Source organism: Cynara cardunculus, assembly GCF_001531365.2.
Source record: "Cynara cardunculus var. scolymus isolate 2C chromosome LG 10, CcrdV1, whole genome shotgun sequence".
NCBI lineage: Eukaryota > Viridiplantae > Streptophyta > Magnoliopsida > Asterales > Asteraceae > Cynara > Cynara cardunculus.
The window spans coordinates 24,063,974-24,083,642 of record NC_037537.1 but is presented as its reverse complement, the minus strand read 5'-3'; the positions used below and the strand labels follow the sequence as shown (position 1 = coordinate 24,083,642).

The 19,669-nt window shown below is 30.6% G+C and overlaps 2 protein-coding genes across 2 annotated transcripts in view; both read right to left on the bottom strand.

Annotated features, from left to right (window-relative positions):
* Positions 1-454: 454 nt before the first annotated feature.
* LOC112519467 (lysosomal Pro-X carboxypeptidase) lies at positions 455-3,536 on the bottom strand. The gene is made up of 9 exons (XM_025127599.1): positions 3,132-3,536; positions 2,852-3,038; positions 2,416-2,549; positions 1,979-2,091; positions 1,654-1,894; positions 1,210-1,365; positions 1,051-1,130; positions 833-882; positions 455-719 (listed from the first exon to the last, which is right to left on the bottom strand). Exons 1-9 carry the CDS (start codon positions 3,513-3,515, stop codon positions 583-585), a joined length of 1,482 nt encoding a protein of 493 aa, XP_024983367.1. The 5' UTR covers positions 3,516-3,536; the 3' UTR covers positions 455-582.
* A 13,268-nt stretch (positions 3,537-16,804) lies between these two features.
* LOC112520474 (lysosomal Pro-X carboxypeptidase-like) overlaps positions 16,805-19,669 on the bottom strand; it is an 8,166-nt gene continuing 5,301 nt past the window's right edge. The window contains exons 3-9 of the mRNA XM_025128897.1: positions 18,673-18,806; positions 18,473-18,585; positions 18,157-18,394; positions 17,573-17,728; positions 17,415-17,494; positions 17,035-17,084; positions 16,805-16,932 (exon numbers count right to left, since the gene is read on the bottom strand). Of these exons, the coding sequence (XP_024984665.1) occupies positions 16,805-16,932; positions 17,035-17,084; positions 17,415-17,494; positions 17,573-17,728; positions 18,157-18,394; positions 18,473-18,585; positions 18,673-18,806 (899 nt within the window). The remainder of the gene's footprint in view (positions 16,933-17,034; positions 17,085-17,414; positions 17,495-17,572; positions 17,729-18,156; positions 18,395-18,472; positions 18,586-18,672; positions 18,807-19,669) is intronic.

Below are 19,669 nucleotides of genomic sequence, written 5' to 3'. Positions count from 1 at the left end.
ATAATTTAATTTAAGTTTAGTAATAAAACAATTTATTTTTGGTTTAATATGATATATTTTATAAAGATAATAATTAAGTATTTTGTTAGAATTTAATGATTATACTAATTATATTTTAGATTTTTTATATTTAAAATGAGATGTTTATCCTGTATTTAATTGTGTTTATCTGCAGTTAGTTACATGAATTCAGATATGAGATGAAATCGGATATAGATGAAATCATTTAGGAATGAACGGGTTTAAAAGTTTTTAAAAGTTTTAAGAGTTTTTAAGAATTTTAGCTAAATGTTTTATTATATAAGTATAGATTATTATTATTATTATTATTATTATTATTATTATTATTATTATTATTATTATTATTATATAAATTATTATTGCTATAAAAATATAAAATTATTTACATTAATAAGCTAAAGATTTAAAAAAAATATAATGCAAATAGTACCGTGCATAATAACTTCTATATAATGTTGTTATATCATACGTGAAAACGATGATTCAAATTGACAAAAAAATCGTGTAATAAATATTATAGACTCCTATTAAATTATCTGTTTCAAACATACTATGACGTAATTATTGCTTTAATAAACGAAGATCGTGGTAGTATTTTGTCAACCATCTTCTAATGATCTTCACTTCATCGTTCCGTTGTTTAATCAACCAATCAGGATCGGTTTTACTCGAGGCCAATATATCCAAGCAATGTGAACCTAAAAATCCAAGCAAAAACGAAATCATTACGATCTATCGGTAATATGATCTTTTTCTCGTATTATAGTGGGCAAGAAATAACAACACCAAAAAGACGTCCACAAAAACATACCATTGGTAGTGTAGACAGCAAGGACTTCATCTGATATATTCTCCAACACCCTGAAACGTAAAAGAGAAGATACGCTCATCTGATAGATCTACTCTTTTGACCGTAGCTTTTCACTTATTATTTATCAGCATGCATCAACTTGTCTCTTTTTATGAGGCATAATACAGTGTCGACATTTTAATTTAAAAAAACACAGCTTTATTTGCGTCGTTACATACCCTCCACTGCTATATGGATCTCTTAAGCCGTTGGAGAAGATGATGTTACTGCCGAACTTGCTAAGCACTAACTTTATGTCCTGCAACATCAAACGTGAAACACACTTTAAATCACACAAATCAATACAAATAAAAAAAGGTAATAAAGAAGGTACATACATAACCACCATAATAAGTTGTGGCCCAGTGAGGTCGAGGCGTGACACCATACACGCTTTTGCAATTGTCAATCACTTCTTGTAGGTTGTAAGGCTGGCTCGGAAACATGCTGACATTACTGGTTATGCCAATCGGTATCACCATCTCGCTACACGTCTATGTATAATTATATAAATCATTAATAAAAATCATAATAAAAACTAGATAAAAAAGTATAAAAACCATATAAAAGTTTACGTGGTTATTCGAGTACTTAAATGTTTAAAATTTTACATCTTAGGTACCAAAATAAAAATTTTGAAAATACATTACCCAAAATAAAAATCAAGAAACAATTTATCCTGGTGTATAAAAAGTAAATGTATAATATCAATTTATAAATGGCAAGTTTTCGTAGAGTTTTTAATAGCGGCGTTACATAATAAGACAAGCAAAATTACTTACTTGCCATCCCCATCCAATGGAAGTTTGACTAACTCCACGTGTCGTATTGTGGCATGGACTGAACGGTTGATACGCAATAACACCATCAGATATGCGATCAAGAATATCAGTGGCATTGCTTGCTCCATCGATGCCTTCACAAATTCGGGTCGTCGGATACGTTGGTGGAGCATTATATTGAGCTGCGTAAGCATACATGGAATCCAAGTACCCCTTGAGCTCATCAGAGTTCTTCAATGGCCTTAATAAATAAAATAAAAAATTAATTAATTAAATTACATAATTCATAATATTTAAATAAAAAATAAAAAATAATACTACTTACGAGCAAGTATAGAATTTTTTGGAAAGAATGGAAAGACCATTTGGCATTGAAGCAACTCTATCGATCTCGTTCCACGATTTCTTTATCGTCATATAACAGTTTTCGCTAGCTTCCTGTATGTGTATATATATATATATATATATATAATTATATCGGATTGGATTCACGTAAGAACAAGGGTTTTTCGTTTTAACCCGTAAGACCAATTTATGTTTATTGATCAACTTTATAAGCTAAAGATTTAAAGGTCTAAAGTTGCATAGTGATAATTTTGTGATTATGAATGTTCAAATTGTAGATCTAATCCAAAGATTGAGAATTGATCTTACATGTCTCACGAAAAACCTTTAGTCTCATATAATCACAAATCTAATTATATCAATCCCAAATCTTTGGAAAGATGGAAAAAAAAAACCCGACAAATGTTATTTTTTTACCTTGAAATCTTTGGTAACGATCGAGTAATACCCATCTTGAGGAGTGAGCTTATCGAAGTAAAGAATTGGAGCCGAGGAAGCAAGAGCACCAAGCGCGATATGCGGATACTTGAGACGAAACCATGAGGCAAGCACTGATTTTTTTTTCCATAAAATTAGTCGAGATGTTCACGTATTAGTCGTAGTCACCAATAAATTACCAAAAATAGTAGAAAAACATATATCTAAAAACACTACCGATAGTAGATATTTAAGGTTTTTTTTTTTTTTTTATTAACCTGGATATCCAACCCGTTATGCGAGCCGACTAATCCAAGGACAACCATCTGCTTTGCAGATAGTCCGGAGTCACCGCATTTGAACCTACGTAATTACAAGGGAATTTTTATTCCTTCTTGAATAAAGTTGTTTTTTTAAGGTTAATTAGAGGACTTACTTCCACCGTAAGACCCTCCGATAACAATAATCGGAGAATGATGTGCACGTAATTTGTTTTTGACATGCAACAAAACCTCTGCATAATCGGCCAATGCTTGAGCAGAATTGAAGTACCCACGTATAGTCTTGTTTTTCACTGATTCAGCCATCGACCCAACTGGATTTGATTCTCCATAAAACCGATGCTACTCACAAAATAAACACATATACATACAATTACAAGATTCAGACGATGGATTATTCAAAAAGCCATAATAATTAAGCACCTATATGTGTACCTCTATATAGACCAAAAGGGCCTTGAAACGAGGGGCGTTATCAGTGAGGAATCCGATGATCGGGATGTCACGATCCAAGGGTCCTTCGGCACCAAGATAAGCGAAAATTGGTGCGTTCTTGTTAGCACCACCCCACCATTTAGAGTTGATGTAATACCGTTGTGGGAAAGTGGCGTAACTTTGCGGGTTGTAGTTAAAATGGTCGAGCGTTTGGTTATAGAAAAAGGTTTCGACGTCCTTCAAAGGCTTCACATTCGCGAAACCGACGTTCGAATCTCTTAGAAACGGATCGATAGGACTCAGCCCGTGTGGTGCACCCAAGATGGTCGTGGTGAAGAAGGTGGTAACAAAGAGCAGAAGCCATTGGAACACAACTGGTGTCATTGTTTTGAGTTTTGGAGCATACATAACTTCCAATGAAGAATATTCACCTCCAGCCAAGAAATTCCTAATATTTATATAGGTACTTAACAGATATACATATATACATACATATATACACACACACACACAAATATATATATATATATATATATATATATATATATATAGTATTTAATCTTTATCTGTTACGAAATGATGATCTTAAAATCCAGGTTTAAGGTATAATTATTTAATTAAGATATATATATATATATATATATTAAAAATAAAATAATTATTGCTTTAAATTTTTATGATATCTTTAAATTTATATTTTATTCAAAAATAAAATTATTATTGCTTTCTTAAAAACACATAAAATCGTATTATAACATTGACAGAGACAAATAATATAATAGAACATTAAAATCGAAATGTATCTCGCTGCATTGCGCGAATACCCTTCTAGTACATATATATGAATTTAAAATTTAAATTGTTTATTGAGAAAATTAAGGTGGAAAGTATAAAGAAATTATTTATGGAGAAACTTTTGGTTCATATACCTTTAATCTTCTTCAATAAGTTCAGCTCATTATTTATTTTATCTTATTATGAGAAGGTACAATAAGTATTCTATGATATAATTAATCATGTTACTTAATATTTCAATCACCTAAAAATGGTGTTGGTTTCAGTCAGATGAATGAAAATGTAAATGACAGAAAATGGAAACGAGAATGAATTTTCATTCCTTCAATTTAACCTAGAATCAAAATTTGGGCTTCTAAGAAATAAGTTCATTCTATTAACTAAAATCAAACAGTTTCTTTTATTTTCATTTTTATTCATGACTGTCTAATTTATCTTATGGTTTTATTTTATATTCCAATTTTTGTGTTTTTTTTTTGGAAAAATAAGATATTTTAAGAACAATAAGTTAAAAAAAAATACATGTTTAATTTTTTGTGATTATTTTAGTGGAACGACTCGTTCAACACATGGCCAACTGGATATTTTGGACCCCTTTGTGGGGTTTCTTTTACTCGGTTTTATTTGAAAAATGTATTGTTTTTTTAAATGTTAAAAAAAATCAAAATGTCTTTATTTATTTCGAAAAAATTGTATTGATATAAGATATTTAGACGTTGATACAGACATTTGTTACGAAAACCATGTCAATTATGCGTATGTGGATGTATTATACATGTACTAGAAGGGTGCTCGAGCAATGCAACAGGATATATCTCGATTTTAGTGTTTCGTTTTATTCCGTCTCTGTAGATGTTTTTGTGTAATTTTTTTAATTTAATTTTTTATTATAATTTAATTTAGATTTAGTAACGAACTGATAGTATAAAGATAATAATTAAGTAGTTTGTTAGAACTCAATGATTATCTCAATTATATTTTAGATTTTTTTATATTTAAAGTGAGATATTTATCCTCTATTTGATTATGTTTATCTGTAGTTAGTTACGCGAATTTAAACATGAAGCTTTAATAAGTTGTACTTACGCACAATTTACTTATAATCTTAAATTTTAAGTAATATGCATCAATAAACAGTACTTCATGCTTAAAAAACTGTTTTTAAGATTTTTTATCACATGCTTTATAATATAGTATATATATAATTAATTAAAATTTCATAATCCCTGGTTGGTTTATGATAGTTGGATTTATCAAATAAATGGAAATTTTAATTTCTTTTTTAATATGTATATTTTATTATTATTATTATTATTATTATTATTATCAACAAATTGTTTTTAAAATATATTTATCTCATTCATTGGATGAATATCTCTATCCATATTTGTTAAGATATCCTCTTCATGATGAGACGTTTTTGGTTGATTTTTATATGAATATTATTTCGTATAAATTATTTAAGAGATATTAATTCTAAATAATTATTATCAAGATTGGTTAATTCCTTAACGAGTATTTTATTCAATGTGATTTGGTTTCTGTTACATGTATCTCTTTTTTTAAACTGAAATTTGTTTAATTAAATTAAAAAATTAAGGGTAAATTACATTTTTGGTTCATGTGGTTTATGTGTTTTAATACTCTGGGTCTCTACTTTAAAATATCTATGGATTACATCTTTGTGGTTTGTATTTTATAACACGTTGGATCCCTAAATCTGACTCTATTAGATTTTTTCTGTTAAATAAGTTAATTAAGAGTATTTTTGTTATTTTAAGTATAAGTACCAAACATGTATTAAAAACACATGGACCAAACATGTAATTTACTCTCTGTATACTCTCTCTCTCTCTCTCTCTCCATATATATATATATATATATATATATAAATATAAAAAGAGAGAGAGAGAGAGAGAGAGTATATAGATAGTAAATTACTTGGTAGCTTGAACAAATTACTATATGAACTTCAACCAAGTTTTATATAATACATGCAAAGACTAAAACAATAAAATTAAATCTTATAGTCAATATAATTCATTTTTGAGTAAATTACATTCTTAGTCCTTGTGGTTTATGTGTGTTAACACGTTGGGTCCATATTTTAAAATATCTATGGATTACATTTTTGTGGTTTGCATTTTATAACACGTTGGGTCCATATTTTAAAATATCTATGAATTACATATTTGTGGTTTGCATTTTATAACATGTTGGGTCCATAAATTTAACTTTGTTAGATTTGTTTTGTTAAATAGGTTAATTAAGAGGGTATTTGGGTCATTTTAAGTATAGAGACCAAACATGTAATAAAAAGCACAAGGGACCAAACATGTAATTTACTATCTTTATGAATCTTCCTTTTGTTAAAATCTGAATACGTATGGCCTCTGGTTTAACTGAGTTAACATATTTATTTCAACGGGGTTAGTAAGAGGGACCACAAGAATCAAATCCATACTAAACATACCATAGGGACCCTAATAAAAAAAATCAAAACACAGGGACCAAATCCATAATTCGCTCTAATAAAATAATGTATAATCTATTAAATTTCAAGTTTATAAGTAATTATTGTATACATATAATTTAAAAAAAAAACGTTTGAATATCATAATATTAATATTAAACAACTGATAAACATGTTCAAATACAAGATAATTTATTTAAACATAAATTTAACTCAGATTTCTAACAAAAACTTAAATGTTAGTTCTCAATTTATAAAATTCTTTTCATCCGCTGCACGCGACACGTTTAAGTGATAATTAAACATGTTTATATGTGTGTGTTTAACAATGTAATATTGTACTCATTTAAGGCATACATTGTTGTGCAATTTTAGAAAGATTTTTTTTGTAGTAGTTATAATTATAAATTTATAACAAAATTTATAGTAAATTCCATAAATTGTCCCTGTGTTTAGCCAAAAATTACAGATACACCTTTATTATTTGCATTTTTGTCATCGCTACGATCCCTGTTCTTAACTGACCGTTAAGTGAGAATCGTTAAGTAACCTCACATGTCGAGCACGTGAAGGCAGTTTAGTCTTTTACCCTTTTCTTTGTCATTATCATTGTACAAGATTAGAATGCATAAGTAAAATTAAGTGATTATTGCGTTAAATTGAAAAACAAAAACGAAATTAATAACCTCCAAACTCCCCTTGTTCCTCAACCAGGACGTTAGCACTGGTGGCGGCGTCCCATCTCCGGTGAACCTCCATCCCTCCCAAGGCAACCGTCTCTGATGGGTAGTTTTGGTCCAGTTGAATGCTAAACCCGTTGGTGGTGTGACGTCTTGCGTTGGTCCAAATAACTGCATATGTTTATCTTTCTTGTTTTTGTTTTCTACATTTGACTTCTTCTCATCTCCGTGCGACATCAAAATAAAAGCAAGTTTCTCTCTCTCTCTCTAATTCTATACCTTGCTTCTATGCTCTCACAACAGCTTCAAGACAACAAGAAATTGATGATTTGAACACAATTACACTTCTTATAAACGGTGAAACACAAAGTGAGAGGTGAGTGAAGGAGAATCTTGGCGACCTAGTGATGAAGGTTATCACTAGGTCAAATCGGGAAGGAGGGAGACAGCGGGGAGCAGTTGTTTTGGGGGTGGGGATTCACCGTAAAAAGGGTCTGCCAGTATTGTTGAGAGGAGGACGCTTGTATCAGGTAATGTTAACTTATACACCTGAAATAGTAATAATAAAGTAATATAATATGACTAAAATACCTCACTTGCTCGGCACATGAGGTGACTAAACATCCGTTAGGGCAAGGAGTTGTGGCCGCGACAACACAATGAACAATAAGGGGAATGTGTAACCTTTAAAGTGTAGAGATTGTACCCGATTCTTTTGGGCTAAGCACAGAGACAATTTATGTTTTTATGTCTTTTGGAACGATTGTGACGAATCTTGATTGGCAGATATTGGATCCATCGCTAACAACAATCGTATATACATATACCATTTCCGTTCAATCTCATAATTAATCGTAAAATGAGAAAGTAAATTCTTACTTTTGAAAGTCGACGTTCATTTTGAGAAAAACGAAAATAGAAATACGAACATTTATTTTAGAACGAGTATTTTTTTTTAAAGTGATCAAGATTATAAGACATGAATGTGTACTTTCACCGTAGTCTATGAAGACACTCACATTCACACGTATTCACACAATATAAGGATACATTCACATATATTATGTGTTATATTGTGTGAATATTACGTTATATTGTGCAACTGTTACATTATATTATGTAATGTTACATTTTTCACATTTTTAAGGAAAATTAACATTTCTCACAAGAACTTAACCATATACATATATATTTTTTTGATTAACCTGGATATCAAACCCGCTATGCGACCATCTGCTTTGCAGATGGTCCGGAGTCACCGCATTTGAACCTCTATGGCCACAAGGGGATTTTTATTCTCTTTGAATTTGAACTTGGGACCTCCTGGTACTTTTGACCTTTGAAGCCAAGATCAAAACAATCAAACACCACCCTTTGCTTATTTTATAAGCATAATATATAGACTTATAACAAAATACATAAAGATTGAAAGAGATAGATTGGTTGTGATGTTGAAATCATGTCATTGCATCAAGATCATTATCAAATCATAGTGCAATTTTTATTCTTCCATTAGGATAAATAAAAACAATGAAGTTAGGAGTAACTAATTTCCAAATAATATTATTTATGTCACAATTTGCTGTATAATAAAATCGAGTTTATAGGATGTCATTAATTTCAAAACGTCCTATTAGATTACTTTATAGGATCAAGAAAATAAAGGGTTTTATTTAAATGTGGTGTAATAAGTTTATAAGACGCTTTTAGACGTTTTAACAAGTTTTAAAGAACATTTTTAATATAGATCTACCTATTAGCTATTTTATAGGGCATTTATAATACAAATCTACCTATTAACTATTTTATAGGATAAACCCGTCTTTTTATAAGACTAGAAGGATATTCGCACAATGCAGCGAGATACATATTGATTTTAATGTTTTGTTTTGTATTTTGGGTCTATCGATGTTATAATGTGACTTTATGAGATTTTGAGAAAAAAAAATGTTTTTATTTTTGAATGAAATATAAATTTGAAGATATTAAAAAATTTTGAAAAAAATAAGCAATATTAGTATCAAATTAACTATTTAAAAGTTCTTGTTTTTGTGTAATTTATTTAATTCAATTTTTTATTGTAATTTAACTGAAGTTTAAAAATGAACTAATTTATTGTTGGTTTAATAAAATAATTTATTTAAGATAATAATTAAGTATTCTGTTAGAACTCAATGATTATATTAATTATGTTTTGGATTTTTTATATTTAAAATGAGATTTTTAACCTCTATTTGATTATGTTTATCCGCAGTTAGTTACACAAATTCAAACATGAAGTTTTAATAAATTGTACTTATTCATAATTTACTTGTAATCTTGAATTTTAAGTAATATGCATCAATATACAATACTTCATGCATAAAAAATGGTTTTTAAGAGTTTTTGTCAAATGTTTTATAATATAGTATAGATACTTGGTTTTATAAGACACTTTTTTAAATATCGTTCTATTAAATGACTAATTAATGGGATGTTTTGTATTAGAAGTATCCTATAAAACTTGTTAAGACCACCAAAAACATCCTATTAACTTATTACAACGCTTTTAGATATGACCATTTATTTTTTAGTCCTATAAATTGAGTCTTATAAAGCATTCTTTCAATCCATCTCAATACTAGCATTAGGCAATCAATACTCAATTCCTCCATGGAATTCGAAGAAATTTCTTTTAAATATGAACCAAACACAAAAAATAAAAAGGGTAAATTGCATGAAAAAGTAAGGTATTTTAACTTGATTCATATTTTGAGTAACATACTTTCAAAACTTTCATTTTGGTATTTAAGATGTAAAGTTTTAAACATTTAAGCACTCAGGTAACGGTTGAAGCATTAACTGGTTACGATGATGATGTGACACGTGATGTGGTATCCAACTCAGTATTAACCAGATACCACATCATTCGCCACATCAACATGATATTTCAAAACTTTCATTTTGGTACTTAAGATGTAAAGTTTTAAACATTTAAGTACCAAAATGAAAGTTTTGAAAATACGTTACCCAAGATAGAAATCAAGTTAAAGTACATTATTTTTTCATACAATTTGTCCAAATAAAAAATAGAAGTATTTTTTTTCAATCACTTGCAAATTCAAACACACCCATCAAAGTGTCTTTGAACCATATTTGATCTTTGTTTTATGAAATAATTGATATCATACATTTAAATAAAAATATAATAAATCAGCAACCACTTTTATTGGAAGTTTTTCAAATTCCACCAACTGAATGTGTGTGTGAGTGGACACTAGAAGTGGTTATGCAATTTTATTTGTTTTTAACTGTGGGTTTCCATACCAATTTATATTTATCGACTAATTCTTTAAACGATAACAAATGGTCTGGAGTCATCGCAGGTGAACTCGGTAGCCACAAAAGCTTTGGCAGTTGTCTAGATTCAAACCCCAGATAAATAGGATTTTCCACTGCATCCCCCCTCTAAGACTTAACCAATAAGTCACATTAAAGTGATTCTCCACTGCAACCCCCCTCTAAGACTTAACCAATAAGCTACGTGACGTTGTTGAAAAGTCGTGTAACTTTCCTTCTTAAATTGAAATGATCCAACGTTTGTTTGTCGTTGTAAACTTGATACTCTTGTGAGTTCTTGGTACTTTCGATATCAGTCATTTTCGGCATAAACCTATTTCTAGCACCTAACTTAGTTGTTTGGAAATGTTTTCCGTACACACAAGTTTAGTGCTATTAGTACGATTATAGATGATTTTAAAAGGAAAAAATTATTGAGTTGTACCATTGTTACCGTGAATTTCTAATTAGGTACAAGATTTCAGTCAACTCATAAGTCGTCCCTGAAAACGAAGTTTCGGATTGGTATAATAGTCTTTGTTTGAGTTGTATATAGATAGTCTGTATTTTAGCAACTTAGTCTATGGTGCTATTTTTAACAGAATATGTATTTTTACCGGTTTATGTGAAAATCACCTCTATATTAGGGATAGATCCTATTTGACTAAGAAAATGACACTAACATGATTCAAACTTGTGTCTGGGATAGAATAAAAATCTTGCAAACCAACTATACCGAATAAAACTTGTTCTTACTGTAGTTTCAAAATACATATGGTGACACACAACAAATTAATATGGTTGCACGTTTCACGAATCTAAATTTTTTACCTTTCGACAAAGGAATTATACGGTGACACGTGCCACCTATACCACCAAAGTAGATCTGTCCCTGCTCTATACGAATTCACACAATATAAGAATATGTTCATATATAATGTATGAATGCTATATTTTTCACACTTCTCATAAAAAATGACATTCACGATGAGAATCTAACCATATGCATACAAAAACGAACCGAACGAACACGAACGGTAAACGAACGAAAATATTTGTGTTCGTGTTCGTTCGTTTAACTTAACCGAACAAACGAACGAACACGAACGGTAAACGAACGAAAATATTTGTGTTCGTGTTCGTTCGTTTAACTTAACCGAACAAACGAACGAACACGAACGGTAAACGAACGAAAATATTTGTGTTCGTGTTCGTTCGTTTAGATATCAGGTGTGTTCGTGTTCGTTTATGTTCGTTTATTAACATGTTAAACGAACGAACATAAACAAACGGGCTAAACGAACATAAACGAACGGATTAAACAAACACAAATAAATATAATTTGAATTCAATGTAAATAAATAAAAGATTATATATTAAATTTAATATATAAACGAACGAACATAAACGAACGGTAAATGAACGAACGTTCATGAACATAAATGAACGAATGAAACTCTCGTTCATGTTCGTTCGTTTAACTAACACTACTAGAAAACTGGGAATTTCCGGCGGAAAATTTCCGCCGGAAATGTTCCGGCGGATTTCCGGCGGAAATTAAGAAAGTCAACTTTTGTTGACTTTCGCCGGAGCTCCGCCGGAAATCCCCCGGAAAATTTAAATCGGTAATAATTCCGGCGGATTTCCGGCGGATTTATTAATTAAGGGTTAATTAATCTTTAAAAATTAATTAATATTTGAAAAAAAATGGAAAAATATTTTACCGGCGGACATATCCGCCGGAAATTTTAAAAATTCAAAAAAAATAAATTTTAAAAAAAATTAAAAATGTATCCGCCGGAAATCCGCCGGAAATGATTTAAAAAAAAAATAAAAATCTTTTAACATTTTCCCGGAAATTTTAAAAATTGTTTTAGAACGATAATTATTAAAAAATTTAAAAAAGAAAAATAAATTTAAAAAAAAACTAAAAATATATCCGCCGGAAATCCGCCGGAAATGTTTTTTTGAAAAAAATAAAATCTTTTAACATTTTCCGGCGGACAAACTCCGCCGGAAATTTTAAAAATTGTTTTAGAAAAAAAAATTTAAAAAAAAAACTTATAGAAAAATAAATTTTTAAAAAAGCTAAAAAAAAATATCCGCCGGAAATGTTTTTTACAAATTCAAAAATTCAAAAAATATAAATCCGCCGGAAATCCGCCGGAAATTTTAAAAATTCAAAAAATATAAATCCGCCGGAAATCCGCCGGAAATTGTTTTAGAAAAATAATTTTTAAAAAATTAAAAAAACCTTTTAAAAAATTAAAAAAACCTTTTAAAAAAATCGTATTGGGCTTTAACGAACTAAATTGGGCCTTAATGAATCGTATGAGCCTTAACAGACCGTATTGGGCCTTAATGAACAGTATTGGGCTTTAACGGTTTGAACCGTATTGGGCTGTAATGAACCGTATTGGGCTGTAATGAACCGTATTGGGCTGTAATGAACCGTATTGGCCTGTAATGAACCGTATTGGGCTCTAATGAATCGTATTGGGCTCTAATGAACCGTATTGGGCTCTAATGAACCGTATTAGCCTTTAATGGTTTGAACCGTATTGGGCTGTAATGAACCGTATTAGGCTGTAATGAACCGTATTGGGCTGTAATGAACCGTATTGGGCTGTAATGAACCGTATTGGGCTTTAATGAACCGTATTGGGCTTTAATGAATCGTATGAGTCTTAACGGACCGTATTGGGCCTTAATGGACCGTATTGGGCCTTAATGGACCGTATTGGGACTTAATGGACCGTATTGGGACTTAATGAATCGTATTGGGCTGTAATGAATCCGTCAATCACAATTCCCACCGCCATCTAATTGAATATTATTTGTTTATTTGGAACAATCTACTTTGTTTGTAACATTGTGTGATACTTTAAATTGTATGTTTTGTAACAATTGTTTATTTTAATCAATGTATGATATTTAGTTGCATTTTAGTTTTATCCATATTTTTACAAATTTACATGATTTAAATATTTACTGAAAAAAAAATTTAAAAAATATATATATTACCGGCGGATTTTCGGCGGATTTTGCCGCCGGAAAATTTTTAAAATTTTTTTTGAATTTTTTTATTTAAATTTTTAAAAAAAAGAAAAAAAAATTACCGGCGGATTTCCGGCGGATTTGGCCGCCGGTATTTTTTTAATTTTTTTTTTGGGAAATCTTATTTAATTAAGTTTTTCCGGTGAGACAATACTCCGGCGGATTTTTCCGCCTGAAAAGTTTTAAAAATTTTTAATTAACGGTAAACCAAGTTTCTTAATTTTTCCGGCGAAAGATTTCCGGCGGCCGTATTCCGCCGGAAAATGGAAAAATCCGCCGGAAAAATCGACGGAAATAAAAACAGCGGCGCCCTCTTTTCTGGCGGACATATCCGCTGGAAAACCCAATTTCCGGCGGATTTGTCCGCCGGAAAAGAGGGTAATTTTGGTAGTGTAAACGAACAAAAAAAATTGTTCATGTTCGTTCATTTATTAAATAAACGAATATAAACGAACTTCCCGCCGAATAAGTCGCTGAACGTTCAGTTCGTTTATAACGCTACATACCATAACAAAATGCATAAAGATTGATAGAAATTGGTTGTGATGTCAAAATCATGCAATTGCATCAAGACCAATATCAAATCGTAGTCACGTAATGCAATTTTTATTCTTCCAATACAAAAAATAACTAAAAAGAATGACTTTAGGAGTAACTAATTTTCATATAATATTAAAATAATGTAAAAATTATATAATACATTGTTATTAATTTTTTTTAATGAAAAATAAGATAAAATAATAAAATGACCAAAATACCCCTAATTTTTTTAACAAATTATTTGGACTGAGTTAGTATGAAGTATGAACTATGAAAGGATGAAAAAAGAAACAAACTACAAACCATTAGGATGAAAAAAGCATTTTAAAGACTAGGGACGAAAATTGTTATAAACATCAAACCACATGGATGAAGATCGTAGTTTACTCTTTACACACACACACACACACACATATATATATATATATATATGTGTGTGTGTGTGGTTGGGTTCACTTGATATCAAGCTGTTTTCGTGAGAACCATGAGACCACTTTTTTTTCACTTTAAACTTCACAGCAAAATACTGTTAAGGTAAAAAAAAAAACCGAACGTTCACAGCAAAAACATTGTGAAGTTTCAAGTGTTAAAAAAATGGTCTCACGAAAACAGTCTGGTCTATATATATATATATATATATATATATATATTTATTTATTTATTTATTTATATTTGGGGGACGTTTGGTTAGTAAAATGATCTTTGGAAGGCATGAAATTTGAACGAATTGAATCAGGTTTGATTTTTGTATTTGGTGGCAGAAAATAAAATAGAATATGTTAAAGAATTGAAACATTTTTATCTGTTTTGTAGAATATAACTTTGAAATTGTAACAAAATATTGATAAATGACAAAAATAGTTCTTTATTTTTGTTTAAATTATAAAATGATAATATTAGCAATGCTGGTGTTGGGTGTGGTGATGGTGACGACGATGAATTCTATTTAAATATGAACCAAATATAAGAATAAAATTTCGTTAGGAGAATTAACCATTTCAATTTTTTGATCTTGAAAATCAAACATCTATACTATATTATAAAGTATTTGACAAAAAAAAATTAAAAACCATTTTTTATGCACAAAGTATTGTTTATTATGCATATTACTTAAAATTTAAGATTACAAGTAAATTGTATGTAAGTACAACTTATTAAAGCTTCATGTTTGAATTCATGTAACTAACTACAGATATACATAATCAAATAAAGAATAATCATCTCATTTTAAATATAAAAAACCTAAAATATAACTAAGACAATCATTAAGTTCTAACAAAATACTTAATTATTATATTTATAAAAATTATATTATTAAACCAAAACTAAAAAAAACGAATTAAAAAAATACACAAAAAAATGAGAAATGTTAAATAGTTAGTTTGGTGTTAATATCAACTTTTTTTCAATTTTTTTATGATATTTAGATTTTATTCAAAAATAAAAGCATCATCGTTTTCTCAAAACTATATAAAAATGTATTATAACATCAATTAAGACAAAAAAAACATTAAAATTAAGATGTATCTTCCTACATTTTGCTTTAAAATTCATTTAAATATTAAAAAGTTATTTTCTTTTTTGCGCCAAGAACTTGCAAATCCAAAGACGCTACCAAAAGTGTCTATGGACCCATATTTGATTTCACTATCTCATTTTTGTTTTTATGAAATAATGAAAGATCATAAAGAGTATGTTAATACATCTTTGTATATTATTAAATACACATTTATATATTATTAAATGAGGCTATATTTAGTAGAGTCGGGTTTCAATGGGAAGAATAGTTAATATGAAAAGTGTAAAAACCTTGGATTTATATTAGAATGAGATGTACCAGATAAATCTTGTATCAAACGTTATTTATGGGTGAGTTTGAGATTAAAGATGATCAATGATCCAGATCTCTTCTTATGTTTCTCACTTTAACTCTTCTTCTTATCCGATAATTTGTCATATTATATATTGGAGATGTTTTTACCTATCACATTTTATTTTACCATAAGAATGTAATATATTAATCAACACATGATGCATTAGTTCTCAAAATTGTATATTTAATGAATTATTTTCAATCATATATCAAATGGTATAAATTGTTGATTTTTTTGCTAATAAATAATAATAGTTCATGGAACAATATTCAAGAACGAGATTGGTATTCAAGAATTTTAGGTTGTAACCGTTGTTTTGGCAGTTGCTGAATGGTTTGGTGTAAAATGATTAAGTGGTCAGAATGATTAAGAGACTCTCATGATATAGTGCAAAATGAAATATAACTGTTTGGTAATTGTTTACAATGAAATTAGGGTGCTGAATGGTTAAGGGAGACCTATAATACAAAATTATTTATATGGTTTTAGAACCATTGAGAGACATGTTTTTTTTTGTCAAACAAGATTCACCTCTTAACGATTTAGAGGCTGCCTCTTAATGAAATTATTGAGTGGTAAACAATGTCTAACCCAGATTGAGGTTAAACTCTACAAATAGAACGTTCAAGTTGAAACTGAAGCAAAAAAACAATATTTTCTTTTGTTAAAGAAAGAAAACAGAAATACAGTTTGATAGGATTGAGTTTATGTGAGACCAACTTATTTTCGTAAGATCCGTGAGACCACTTTTTTACACTTAAAACTTCACAAAAACTATGTGAAGGTAAAAAAAAAAGTTTACCTTTACAGCAAAAACATTGTGAAAGTTACTTTCACAATGTTTTCCTTTGAAGTTTCAAATGTAAAAAAGTAGTCTCACGGATCTCACGAAAACAGGTTGGTCTAACTTGATTTCAAGTCCAGTTTGATGTGTCGTTAGTTAGCATTAGGGACGGTATAGTCTGAGAGCCATCCTTCTATAATCTTGATCTCGGTTTCTCGTTGTGCAACCAACCAATCAGGGTCCGTAGCCATTGGAGTGCTAACATCCAAGCAATGATGTCCTAAAAACACGACATAAAAACGTCAAGTACAATTGTACTCTGCAATTTACATACAGTGTTGTTTTATATCTGACAAAAAAAATCAAATTAAAAAACAGTTACCTTGTTGGGTAGTTATGGCAACAATTGTATCTGATATGTTTTCAAGAACCCTGTCACCAAAAGCATAATTAGAATGCTTGGATGTGGTTTTAAGGGCCGTTTACCTAAATGCTTACTCGGTAAGTACTTTAGTGTAATTTATTTTGATACATAAGATTTTAGTATATCAAAACATATTGAATGCAACAAATTACTGGGTAAGAGTCGCCATCCTTACTTACCGGGTAAGACTATCTATCATTTTCATTGTTCTTACCCGGTAAGATTCTTGACTCTTCTCATATTCATCCGATAAGGAAATTTACCCGGTAAGCACTTGACAAGTAAGTGTTTAGTAAACGGCCCCTTAGAACCAATCACTTGAGATTAATGAAACTTACCCTCCAGAACTGTATGGATCTCGTAATCCGTTGCTAAAAATGATGTTGCTTCCAAACTTTTCGAGCACGGTTTTTATACCCTTAATTTGTCATATAAACCATACGTAAGCTTCGTTCCGTAAAAATACTTTTATTTGTGAAAAACGTAATTAACGTACATAACCTCCGAACTCTATCGGGGCCCAATAAGGTCTCGGAGTGACACCAAACACTTGTTCGCATTCCTTGGAGTATTTGTCCAAATCGAAAGGATCCGCTTGGAACATCGTGTCGTTTTCTCCACGTCCCATCGGCATTACCATTTCGGTACACGACTTCGTAACAAAAGAAACTGATTAGACCGTGTAATTCTAAATATTCGACATGCTATTGGTTTTAGCGACGCGTGATGGTGTTGCAAAGAGGTGTTTTTTTGTCGTGCTTGTAACGTACAGAAAACTATTCACTTGTGACATGCATTGGGTGCGTACTTGATGTGTTTGTGCGCTAGCGACGACTTCTGATGTCGCAGATTTATTGTGTTTGTGGGCGGTTTTAGCGACGCCCTCTTTTCTCGTGCATACAAACCCGCTTTTGTTGTAACAAAGCATTTGCTATACAAAAATTTACGGGTTTCGATGCTCATCTGGTACAAAATTTCCCTACTTTCAACGTGCGCTTGGCAAAAAGCGTCGCAAATGCCCGCTATTTTGATGTACTAATAGCGACACTTTGATATTCTTTTGTCTAGTAAAAACTGTACCTGCCAGTCCCATCCGGAATGCTTGTTGAATTTTAAGTCATATACTTGATAGCAACTTGTTCCGTAAATCGGAGCAAATCCCGCCAAGATTTTGTCGAAAATATAAGTCTTCTCTCCGGCTCCATCGATCGCATTGCAAAAACTTTGTAAATAGTTATCTGCAGGGTTATCATATTGTGCCATAGCGTCGTATCGGGACTCCAAATTGCCCTTCAGATCTTGACTTGTGTTCAAAGGCCTTCAAAATCCGATAATACTTTTAGAAAACGTCAAGATGTCGTAGCAGAATGATACGATTAGAAAAGTTGGTCGTTACAAGCATGTGTTGAACATTCGGGAAAGCTTCGAAAGGCCATGGGGTTGAAGAGCAACTCTATCGATTTCAAACCACGATTCTCTTATGGTGTTGTAGCAACTCGTGCTTGTACTCTGTGCATAAAAAGTAGGTTTAGTTGCATTTATGACGGTTAAGGGCGTCACAAAAGACTCGGATGAAATTTTTTGGTTTCTACTTACTTTAAAGTCCTTTGAAACTATGGCATCGTATCCGTTTTCAGGAGTGAGTCCAAGAAAATAGAGGATCGGAGACGAGGACGCCAGTGCTCCGTAAGCGATGTGGGGATATTTCAAACGGAACCACGAAGCAAGCACTAAATTTAAAAAACGGATAAAAGAACACGGTAAAATATACTAATGCGACGCTAACAGACCGCTGTCGCCATTGAGCGTCTAAATTCCCGCCAAGGTTTTTAATTTAAAGTAAAACCATATATATGATAGAGTTACGATCATGTGATAACAGTTTAAGTTTCGTGAGAACCGTAAACCTTTGACAACTTAGGATGAGTTTTTGTTTAATCTTATGGCTTACAAAAACGTAGATTAAGGTTGTTCGGTTGGTTTTCCATCAAGTCTTGTATGAATAAAGTTGTATGTGTACATTAATCTGTCTGTATAAATTGAAAAGGTTTTTGTTTGAGAATTTTTTCATAAAAGGAAGGAACGTGTTTTTAATAAGGAGGGGTAGGTTTGAAAAAAAAAAACTCGGTTTTCTGCATAAAACTCCCCCTAGAAGCCTACTGAATAAGTCACTTTTTATATCATTAAACTCCAAACAAACGGTCATGTATAGTTGATCGAATAAACCGTGGATCTTATTAAACTTGTTAAGTTGCTAACAAACAAGTTAATCTGATAAGGTTTCAATTATGGCGATGCAAATAGGGCATGCGAAGGCAAACAAATATGGGGGGAAGAAGTTGCGGGGATCAAAAGAGATCAACGGTCCTGATATGTTCTCACCTTTCTCATCAGAAGAGGTATACAAAATTCAAATGAGAACCATAAATATTTTGATAACCTGACAACCAACCATTTCATTTCATTTCATGTATTATTCATGATGAATAATAATGAATATTATGCATTTTCATAATAAATGGCATCATACACTTCCATCATGACATCTTGTATTTTCATTTATGAATAATTTTCATCATGAATATCTATAAGA

What these genes read in the sequence shown, in the direction of transcription:
- LOC112519467 (XM_025127599.1), bottom strand. Translation starts at nt 3,515, where the DNA reads ATGACACCAGTTGTGTTCCAATGGCTTCTGCTCTTTGTTACCACCTTC. An exon ending in AAAAAATTCTATACTTGCTC is followed by an intron (nt 1,895 to 1,978) that starts GTAAGTAGTATT and finishes TTATTTATTAAG; the next exon opens with GCCATTGAAGAACTCTGATG. An exon ending in CAACTTATTATGGTGGTTAT is followed by an intron (nt 1,131 to 1,209) that starts GTATGTACCTTC and finishes TTGATGTTGCAG; the next exon opens with GACATAAAGTTAGTGCTTAG.